Genomic DNA, 11,214 nt, shown 5'->3' on the forward strand with positions numbered 1-11,214 from the left:
GTCTTTGGTGTATGAAGGATTGATTTAAAAGAAAATGAAAAAGGTGTGCTGAAGAAATTGTGGAATAATTGTTTTTATCACACATGGTATAAAAAGGTTCCTTTAGAGCTTTATGTACATTTCTTCCCCATCTCCTATACATTTGATATTAAATGAATTTATTAATCTAATCACTTTGTGAAGCTGCAGACCTAGGCAAAGGTGCTTGATAAGCCTGTAGGGCAAGTTCAATGTAGCTGGCTCTTGATGTTTCTGCCTTTGCAAATGCCTGTTAAAAAAAGAAATTAAAATGACAATCAGGTACCAGTGTGATTTTGAATATAACACCCTGGACTTTTGTACTAAAGAAATTGGTGAATTTATGTGGCTAATATCTTCTAAAAGGAGTTATTTGACAGCTAATAGGGCTCAAAACAATTACATAAAATTTAAAAACAACTTCTCTTATGAATAAACTGCTTTTATTTCAACAGCCACTAACTAGGTAGATGCAGCAGCTCTGACTCCCAATGGATACTAATGTATGCTTTTTCTATAGTCAACTTTTTTACATTCACAAAAAGTATATTATACCTTAATTAAATCTATCCCTTGGATATCTTGCTCTTGTGCCTCTCTTGCTGATTCACAGTCAGGATGGAGCATATGGTAGAGGGTAATTAAACTTACTGCATCATCAAGCCTGAAATACAGAAGTTCATTTGTAGCAACTCCTAAACGGTTTCACATATGGAATGTGAACATTCTGATGATTAAGAATGTGGGGCAGGGGCAGCTCAGTGTTGCTAGCTTACACTGGAAGAAATACTGATAAATAAGCCACTACTATGTAGCAAGTACACTTGTGTTCAAAAAATGGGCTTCTCTGTAACTGAATAGTTACAGTTCAAGTCCAATTCTTAACATTTAAATTTATTATTAAGATTAATAAATCTTAATTATTTGCCAGATTCTTTTACAAATAATTAAGAACACACAATATAAATCAGGCAAATTATTTATGAAGCACTTGTAGACAGTTCCTGAATCTACCAGGTACTCACTGAATAACCTGGGTATAAACTACCTACCTACTTTGTGTCAAAAGCTCTTCAACATTATCCATTTTAGACAATTGAAAGTTTTCCTACATGATACAGCACAAAATTATAGAAAAAAATATTTAGATTGAGTTAACCTCGTTCCCACCCACCGACCCACCACCCTACTGCAGGAATGCAAGTTAAAACATCAGTGACAATGTAAGGTAGCCAACCACCTCTCTGAGTAATTGGTTCCACTGTCAAGCTGTTCTTACCATTTGCAAAAAACAAAAAACCACACAACATGTATCTTCTTTGCTTTTTAACTGACTGTACCCCACCCTCAAGCTGGTCTATGACCATAATAAAGATTTAATTCTTAACATCAAACAAAATGCCTTCCTCTAACAATCCATTATCCATGTCCTGCTCTCTGAGAATAGGTCTTGACTTTCTGTGTCAAATCTTTTCAAGTATTTGAAGAGTTTGATTCACCACCACCTCACGTGCTTAAAAGATTCACAGATCTTAATTTCCAGTCCACTGATAATCCTTAATAACCTTGTCAGAATTCTTGAAAGCGTGCTGCCCAGATTTGAACACAATGTTCAAGGTACACTCAATTATAAATCACAAAATAATCATTCAGTTTTAGTCTGCATTGGGTCTCTTACCCAAAGAAAACACTACTTTTCTAAATGCAGTCTAAAATGCATTTGCCTTTTCTTGCAGCATATCACTGACTTATATTCAATTTGCAATCTACTGTTCCAGCATCTTTCTCACACTACCTGCCAAGCCATTCTATTCCTGTGCACTTGATTTCTGTTTAAGTGTATAATTTTGCATTTGGGTCTGTTAAATTGGATCTGTTAAATTGCTATTTTCAGCCAATTTTACCTAACCTGTCCAGGTTGTTTTCAACTTCATTTCTGTCTTTTAGAGTATTACCTATCCAACCCAATTTTGGATTAGCTACTGGAGAAGACTGAGTCAAAAAAGAATTGAAGTTACATATTTTCTTGTTAGAATTTTGCTCTCTTCATTGTCAGTTACTTTATCTTTTCCTGATTTTGAGCATAGTTGAAGAATCCGTTTTTTTGCCATTTGTCTAATTAAATGCTAATTTAATTGCTAGTCTGATGCTAATTAAAACATTCATTATGCAAGCCTGAAAAAAAGTGCTGTTTTAAGGAATCAACTTTCTAAAGCAACTCCTTAACTGGCACTTTTTCTCAGGTTTATGCTGAAATCTGAAAAATTAAGTTGCTGCTTTAATTAACAGAGAGGTACTATGCTCATCTGAAGTCCAAAACATTTATTCCAAATCATTTCCAAAGCATGCACATTATTATATAATGCAGCCTTGTTTAGATCATTTAGATGGATAATGGCAACAGATGTTTCAGATTTTTTTTCCACGGAACTTCATTATTCCACTTCTATTGCTAGTAGCAAGAGAAAAATGTTCTTCAAAGTTTGAAGATACAAGAACATTAAAAGTCTAATCTACAATTCCAAAGTACATTTTTTTCATACAAAGGTAAATACGCCCTCAACTGAAGCTCAACTTCTAGAGATTATATACACACCAATTTTTCAACAGCCGTACGTAAGAGATTGCCAATGTCTTTTTCCATTTTTTAAAAACAAAACAAAACTTTGCAGTCTAGCCTAGATGGAACTTCCACCCCATTACTAACCAGCTTCGCAGCCCACGCCCTGTGTCCAAATACTGTTACTTTTTGTAGCAGACTTGTGGTAGCTAAAAAAATTGAATGGATAACATGGATCATTTTCAGTATGATAATGCCAAGTGAAACAGATTAGTGAATTCCTTTCATACAGAAATATTTGCTTACCAAAGTACTTACAAATTTCTTTGGATCATGTCCATCAGCAATCCTTCTGTTTTCTTCCTATTTACAAGGTACCAGACCATCCCACCAAAATATTTTGTTGAACGCAGCAAATCATATTTTCCATATTTATCAATATCCTCATATGTCTGATGATGAATCTGTTCAGATATTTAAGCATAATATTTACAATTCTTAGTGCATTTAAGTTTCCAGAAATGTATAGTAATGAAATTTAGCAAACTCTCTGGAATATCTGTAATCCTGCAGTACTGTGACCTGCAATGTGATTTCTGCTTCATCTTAAAGGTAAAGGTAAAGGTTTCCCTTGACGTAAAGTCCAGTCGTGTCCGACTCTAGGGGGCGGTGCTCATCTCCGTTTCTAAGCCTTAGAGCCGGCGTTGTCCGTAGACACTTCCGGGTCATGTGGCCAGCATGACGACACGGAACGCCGTTACCTTCCCGCCGAAGCGGTACCTATTGATCTACTCACATTTGCATGTTTTCAAACTGCTAGGTGAGCAGGAGCTGGGACTAGCAACATACGTTGTATCATGCATTTATTGAAGATATTGAGCTCATGTTGTTACCTTTGTGAGCAGTGATTGTCCAACAAATCTTGGCTTAGGATGCTCACAGTTTCCCAGTTGAAACTATGGTTGAGTCTGTCCATGTGTTGTGAGCATCCTAAACCAAGCCAAATCCAAAAATGCCATAGAATTCCTGGAAGCCTGGCACTCAGACAAAGCAGCCATCAACAGACACATAGAGGTAAACAACATTTACATACCATTCAAAAGAGACAACAGAAAAGCCAAAAGACCAGTACACTCCTGTGCCAGCAATCAACACCCAGATATGCAAAAATCAACACTAGGATTAACACCAGATGAACCATCAAACAGCACAATACACCCTAATCAAGGAACTATTAGGCAGTCAACCAAGCAGCAAACAGCAGCCCAATCAAAGAACTCCCAAGGAGAGAACAACACCCCTACCACACAAGCAGGACAAGCCATGGTACATAAACTGAGAGCAAGGCCCACTCCCTCTTTGCACTGAAGATGTTGCCTAGTCTGGCAAGGAAACGTCTGCAAGAAAACAACAAGGCTCAGAGAGCACCAAGGACTCCACAGTGAAAATATTGTGTTTTACAGGCTCAAGACCTGAATAGCTTGCAATCATTGAGGGAACATGGACTTCTGGACTGTACCAACACATTTTACAGGATGTAGGGGTATTTGTTCATAAGCTTAAGAAATGTTAGTTATGCAGCACAACAGTTCTAAACACAGTGAAAAGGTACAACAGAAAGGCTGTAGAAGATGAAATTTTGTCTTGTGGAATAGCCGAATCAATTTATCCCAACTGAAATGTGCCATGACATGAAGCAAGTTCAAGCAAGTCGGCCCCAAAATATCAATGAGCTGAAGTAGTTCTATATATCAGAATGAGCCAAAATACTTCTGAGCTGATGTGATCAACAGTTACAGCCAGAAACATGTGGCTGATGTCACTGCTGCTAAAGGAGGTGCCACTAGTTATTAAATCTAAAGTTTTGCATATTTTTTCCAAAGACAGTAAACATTAGCCAAGGTGTTCAATGGACATGACAGTACTTATTTCCTATTTTGTTCAGGGTGTGATATCATCAGTTTGCCAACTATTTATTTATTTATCAAATTTGTCACCACCCATCTCCTCCCACCAGAGGGACTATACATTGTCACCCCAAGCTGTAAGGGAAATGCTATTGACATCCCAGTGACTGGAGGTTGCAAGGATCTTGATAGGAGAGAAAAAGCTGAAGTTGAACCCAAGCAAGATGGAGGTACTGTTATTTCTGGACAGGCAAACACTACCTCTTTAGGTTCACAATTTGTGCATCTGCAAACTTATCCATGGCAAGGGAGCCTAGCAATAGCAATTCACGCCCTCATGACTCTACATGGTGCTGCAATTTTTATCTTTATTTCAACCTTATTGTTATTTCTTACTGTTAGTTTTCTCTTGGTTTACTTGGACTTTAAAAGAAAAAATTACTCTTATTTTAATCTTACCATGTATGTTTTAATGTTTCTACATTGAGTAAGCTACCGAGTTGCTTGGATTGTGGCAGGATAGAAATGAAATACATAAAGAGTTTGCTTAACCAGAACTTTCTTTTACTGTATAGTATATTGGTGAGCAGTTCCTAAGTACCACCTCCATTGGGCAATACTGACAACTCACTCTGATATAGTCAGCTGAATCTGGCTCAAACTGCAGAAGGCAGCGATCAAGGAGTTCTTCATGATGGTCCTGAAGATACATATTCTAAAACAAGAAATATTGTACAAGAATGAAAGATAGCATTTCATGTCAAAAACTTTGGCTTAAATTTTCCACAAAGAAGCAGAAAAATATTTAGCCCAGTTCTGCAATAAGATTTTAGGATAAAAGCTGTTCAGGTATGTATATCAGTAGTGTTCAAATGAAGGTGGACAGTCCCAGTTCCACCAGGGAACCATTGCTATTCCTGTGTTAATGCTCCATACCAGTGGTTTAATGTCAACTTAATGATCAAAATCTTAAACTGACTTCAACTTATTATTAGTCCAGTTTAAACTACGAAGTAAGACTGAGAGGGAACATGTCCCAGTGTTCATACTCAAATCTTAAGCTATGGTTTAGCAAGATGGAGTTAGGTGCCTGATAATCTAAAGGCTAATGCTAGATAATTGACCCCAAACAACAGGCATTTGATAAGCCAACTAAGTCAGTCTAAAGAGTATAAGAAGAAAATTAATTTTCTTCCTGTATTTACCATTGCACTATTTTTATTGCTGAATACAGATGAAGGCACAATTTTACGGCCTTCTTTTGGGAAGTAGACCTGTATCATCCTGTCCCGTTCCTCCCAAGTGGCCTTACGTAATGTTCCATTTGTTTCTCGAACTACAATGAACCGTTCCTGAAAATGAGGGGGAAAAAAACCATAGGTAAGCTACAATTTTATCACCACTGCCATTAACTCTTTTCATTCTAAAGCAGACAGGAAATAATATAAACTTAAAAGATCAATTGGCTTTCAAGAAATTCCTAGCAGCTATCTGTATGGGTAACATATACAATATTTTGGATTTATATAAAAAAGATTATAGCCATGGTATTCAGAGAACTCACTTGAAATATCCTAATGTTGTTTCAATGGAAAACAAAAAGTTTAGGAACTAACTTGCTGATTAGTCTCAATTCTTCTATGCTAACCTATTTTTGCCTTTCCGAAACCAGTGATAAATAAGGTAGTTACAAATTGGCAAATTAGGCACTGAGATTTCATGTAAAATTCAGTAGCCATTTCCAAATTCTATTCTGCAAATATTACTATTCTATTTTAAAGCCAGCTGTACTAAGAGACATAGAATCTTGTAGTGTAGCAATGAATCCTAAATGTTCATTATGCATACATTTGATTTCCTCTAGAATATTGCAAAGGGAAAAGAACCAGAAATTCATGTGTGGGAAAGCCAAAAAGAAAATAGCTAGAGAAAGAATTAAAATGATTTAGGTAGTATGGCTCAGCCCAAGTCAACCTTATGTTCTATGAGAATACAGTGTCACAAAGTGGCATGCACTGAAGATCTCTATATGATTTCCCATTAACCCATCAGTGATATGAAAATACGAAAATCTCAGTCATTGAGGTTAGTTCTAAAAATAAGCTATTAAGCTACGGCAACAGTTCTGTGTACATTTGCTGGGCACACAGAACTCTGCCTATCAATGAAACTGAAAATAGGATTAAGCCACACTAACTTTCAGAGTTATTATTACAGGGTATCTAAAAGACTTACACGGTGTGGAATGTCATACGTTAAATCAGTAAATACATATTTGTAGGGTTCAGATCCATCAAGAATCTTGTCCTCAGCTAATACATCATCAATTGGTTCCCGTTCATTTAATACAGGAGGCATTTTGAGATACTGTTTAGCTTTCTCAAGAGCTTGTGCTGAAGCCTAAGAAAAAAAGAATGTAATTAATTACATAGCAAACAAGCCAGTATGTCTTCTATTTTTGGTCACAGAAGAGTTGAAATACCTTCTCCAGCTGGGATTCTGTCATGACCTTGTATTCAGGAGGCTTAAGTTCTTGTTTTCTTGCCTTGAAAATCTTCTGCAAATCTATCCCTGTCATTTTGAGGAGCAAGTTCTGAACTTTTTCATCCATGAAAGAAGGCTTTAGAACATCAGTTTTAATCTCTTCTGAAAAACAAGCAGTTCATCCATAATACAGAAAAGCTAGAACACAACAACAAAATACTAAATTATACCATGAAGGGAAAAATGAACTTTTAAAAGTTTATCAAATGTTAGTTAAAACCCTATATGCAACTGGGAGTAAGCACAATTAAATACAAAGAAATTGTACTACAGGTTGTTTATGGGCTGAGGAATCATACTGTGGATAAGAGGAAAGAAGCCATGAGGGATAAATAGATATCCAGGGCTTTGCAGGGCTCATTCTGGAAAGGCAGGACAAGATGCAGGCACTTCATATTGCTTAATTTGTACTTTCAATCTCACTGATCCCAAGAAAGGGAAAATAAATACATTACTTCCAATTCTCTCCCATTCTAGTGTCATCTTGGGAGATATAAAGCCTAGCCTGGAATACTCTCCCTTTTATCTTCTCCACCAAAGTGACAATGGCAGAGCTTTTTGCTATCACTACACATCAAGAGTAGACTTTCCTATCCACCTGCAGATGATACTATAAAGCCTGTGGTTCCTGGGATGCTTTCCCAGACTATAAGACAGTGCCCTTAGGTACTGGCTTGGAAGTTGCAATTCCATCACAGCTGAAGAGCACAAGCATGAAGACTTCACATTTCAAGAATCTAAATCAATTCTGTATAACAAATACTTAGTATGAAAGGGATTGTAATCTTGATGAAAGAAGTGTTGGAGTCCAGCATACTATTAACAAAGTAACCTTTCCCTTAATCTATGCAAGGAGACATGAAATCAAAAATGGCTTACAGATTTAAAAACAATAAAAAGTGAATCACTATCCTAAATATGTGGTTGTTACCCATAATTTGTCAGTAGTCACAGAATACTATCCTACTTTATCTCATAAAGCACAGAAACATACCTTTGGAAACTAAATTCTGATCTGACTTCAGGCTCATGGACTGTAAGTGCAAGCTCACAGCAAACTAAGAGGCTCAGAATCACACTATTCACCAGAAGACCACAATCATGAGATGGCAAGCATGCATGAAAGCATCAGCGCAGAAATGGCAATGGTATACAAATTTCATAAATAAATTTTAACCATGAAGGATCTTTTTTAGACCTTAGAGCTATTGCTTTTCTGCACTACCCCTATAAAATACATTCTTTTATTAGTAATGCCAGCTGAGCAAAAGCACACATGATTTCCAACTATACCTCAGTTTTCTGTTACAGGTAGCAGTTCAGAGCTAAGCCTACTCTTTTGGTTTGAGATCCAGGAGAGCCACAGAAAATCAAACTACATAATATTATTAAGGACAAACAAGTAGCCTGATTAAGGAGCTTCCCATCTTCACTTTTAATTTTCACACATATCATAATATATCATAAAGAAATGTAGGATATTCCAATAAAAAAACCCTCCAAAACAATGTTTCCCAGCCAATTCAACTGCCTACTTAGCAATGAGATCCAAAAGCATGGATCCAGATGAAGAGAGGCTTGGTCCAACTGACATAAATAAGATCTTAAGTCAAATTGGTCTTGAAAGAAATCATTTTGACTTGAAAAGTGAACACCTTACCCAATCTGATGACTTCCAAAGGTCTTGAGCTTCAACTCCTGTAATCTAGGGCTACCATATCTGAGCTGCCAAAATCCTGGCAACTAGTTTTCTTTCTCTCTCTTTGCTGCCATATAGTGGTTATCCGAAGTTTGCTGCTCAACTAGGATCGCTCCACATGATTTCCAATAAGCGCATGGCAGGGTTGCAGGTGCTTGAACTGAGCTACCAGATCAGATTGCAAAAATCCGGACGGCGATTAGATGACAGCAAAGAGCTTACTGTATCTCTTTGCTACTACTTAATTATCTTTTGGATCTCTGCAGCCTATATCAGGCAGCGCCGTGAAAGTAATCCAGTACTTTGGGAGCAAAGGAAAGACGGCGGGTCTAACGGAACGGGAGGACGTTCAGGTCGACTCCAACCTTTCAACGAGGTCGCTCCCCTCTGAGTAGTCTGCCATACTCCGCCTTCTCTACACCTAAGAAGCGGCCACTTTCTGAAGGCCACCAAAACTCACCTGCATCCGAGCCTTCGCAAACCCCCCTCCATCCCCACGCAGCCCGTAGAGAACACCTCGGAAGGAACCAAGCCGCCCTCCCGCTTCTAACACAGCCAGATATTCCAAGCGAAGCCATGCTAGATTGACCCGGAATGACTCCACGTACTCGTTCCGGAGAAGCACGCAGTGTGTTCTGGGAAATGTAATTTGAAATGATTTGGTCGCCGGCTCTGCAGACCGGTTTTGACGGGTTTGGAGTAGCCCTATGTATCAGTAGTCAGAGTAAGCTGGTAAAACAGAATGATAGGAGGCAGACTGCGCACTACCTTGGCTGCAGGGTCACACTTAGGCCCTGTGGAGGCCTTTTTGACAAGCTGGGAGACTTTTATAAAAGTTTGAAAGGGAAGTAGAGAACAGTTTATTTCTTATCATTTGGTCAAAGACTTTCTAGAGGGAGTGTTATATACCCTATTAGGGAATTGGGAAGATATTTGGCTACATGCCTAAAAGCCACTTCAGTCCTGTACGTGTGCTTGGATGGCAACCCAGAGTTCACTTTAATTCACAGAAGTACTTAGGAAAACAATAGAATTTATTAGGTTAGATCCAGGCAAAGTTAAAATCATATTCATTTTGAACTTGAGTGGTAACAGCTGCTGGGAAGATTAGCTTTGCTGGCACTTCAGATAAAGTTAATTCTCTATACATTGATATCATAGATGAAAATATATATAGTTCATAGCGCTCCCAAAAGATCACGCATTGAAATCACAAAGCCAGATTCTGTGCTTTTCAGACACTTTTAGAAATAGTGTGGCCTAAGGGATGTATCTCTGATGGGCATACAGCAAACATGGTAAGAGATTGTGAGGTGTCTGTGGGACAGCTGTTAACATTTGTGGGGAAGTGTCAAAGGTTACAGTGTTTGAACCAATGATACAAAGTTGAGAGAATTTAGATCTTCTGTTCTCCCCCCCAAAATGTATTTATTTAAATGTATTTATTTATTTATCTCTTTCTCACCATTAACAGTTTTTAGCTTCCACTATAATTGTGTATTTATTTAAGTAATTGTCTGGCTGCCCATCTCATGCCAGTGACTCTGGGCAGGGTGTGAAGATTAAAAACCTACCATTACAAACAATAGCCCATGACGCCCAAGCTAAATAATACATTCCAGTCATAAAACTACATCAACAACAACCTTGCCTAACCACCTGGCCTGAACGACTGAGGAAACAGCCAGGTTTTCAGAGCCTTATGGAAGGCTAAAAGACCATCTGGATCTCTGGGGAGATGCTGTTCTACAAGGCAGGCGCTGCCACAGAGAAGGCACGACTCTTGGGTCCAAGATGACATTGCTTAATAGTCATATTTCTTACTTTGTTTTTGGGGGGGTGCACCAAAATAAGATGCTCACCTGAAATAGCAGCCCAACTTGCAGTCCAAATATGGCGATATCCCATTTGCCAGTATAGAAGTTGAAGGACCTTCCTAAGCTAACTAGTACAATCTCGTGCTTGATGCTTCGTCCCCAGAGCTCGAGTGTCTTACAGGTCTTACAAGTAAATTGGTTCCATGACTGTGTATTGACCTTACACGTTATTTGCTAATTGCAATAAAGCTAATTCATGCAGCTAAAATGAAGTGTATTGCCACTTTTAATTTTTATATGATGGTTTTCGAACTACAGCAAAGAGATTTTTACTGAAGTTTTAAACAACTTTAAGTAGCAATGTAAAAATGGAACCTTAAACAGAATTTTGAGAGAACATATTCTCTTATTTCTATGAACACATAACAACCAACAACTTCTAATATTTAAAGCAAGTAAAGGTGGGGAGGGTAGAAAGAATGACATAAAGATTAAAAATGTTCCAAGACTTGGACTCTTCTCTCAGTCTTGCCTAGCAAAGTTGAACTTGATTTCTAGTGACTACACAGACTTATCTATGATTTTCGGAGGTTTCCCATTTAACTAGTAACCAGGTCTGATGCTGTGAAAATTAGAGAAGTGCTGTCTTCTAGCTGTGACATGCTTAAT

At 37.9% G+C, this 11,214-nt stretch overlaps 1 protein-coding gene across 2 annotated transcripts; it reads right to left on the reverse strand.

Annotated features, from left to right (window-relative positions):
- Positions 1-57: 57 nt before the first annotated feature.
- On the reverse strand, positions 58-9,325 carry MRPS22 (mitochondrial ribosomal protein S22). 2 transcript variants are annotated; one of them, XM_063306716.1, is made up of 8 exons: positions 9,189-9,325; positions 6,968-7,128; positions 6,721-6,885; positions 5,691-5,837; positions 5,117-5,200; positions 2,897-3,042; positions 574-682; positions 58-268 (listed from the first exon to the last, which is right to left on the reverse strand). In XM_063306716.1, exons 1-8 carry the CDS (start codon positions 9,304-9,306, stop codon positions 167-169), a joined length of 1,032 nt encoding a protein of 343 aa, XP_063162786.1. In that variant the 5' UTR covers positions 9,307-9,325; the 3' UTR covers positions 58-166. The 2 variants fall into 2 exon arrangements, with proteins under 2 accessions (XP_063162786.1, XP_063162785.1); XM_063306715.1 differs by having other exon boundaries at positions 6,968-7,131.
- Between the last annotated feature and the right edge of the window lie 1,889 nt (positions 9,326-11,214).

The sequence above is a fragment of the Candoia aspera genome, chromosome 6 (assembly GCF_035149785.1).
Source record: "Candoia aspera isolate rCanAsp1 chromosome 6, rCanAsp1.hap2, whole genome shotgun sequence".
Taxonomy (NCBI): Eukaryota; Metazoa; Chordata; class Lepidosauria; order Squamata; family Boidae; genus Candoia; species Candoia aspera.

Bases quoted from the DNA above. Each gene is read 5' to 3' on its own strand.
- MRPS22 (XM_063306715.1), bottom strand. From the start codon at position 9,306: ATGGCTTCGCTTGGAATATCTGGCTGTGTTAGAAGCGGGAGGGCGGCT. The intron at 5,838-6,720 runs GTAAGTCTTTTA...CCTCATTTTCAG, and splicing joins CGTATGACATTCCACACCGT to GAACGGTTCATTGTAGTTCG. The intron at 683-2,896 runs GTAAGTACTTTG...TCTGTATTTCAG, and splicing joins GACATGATCCAAAGAAATTT to GCTTGATGATGCAGTAAGTT.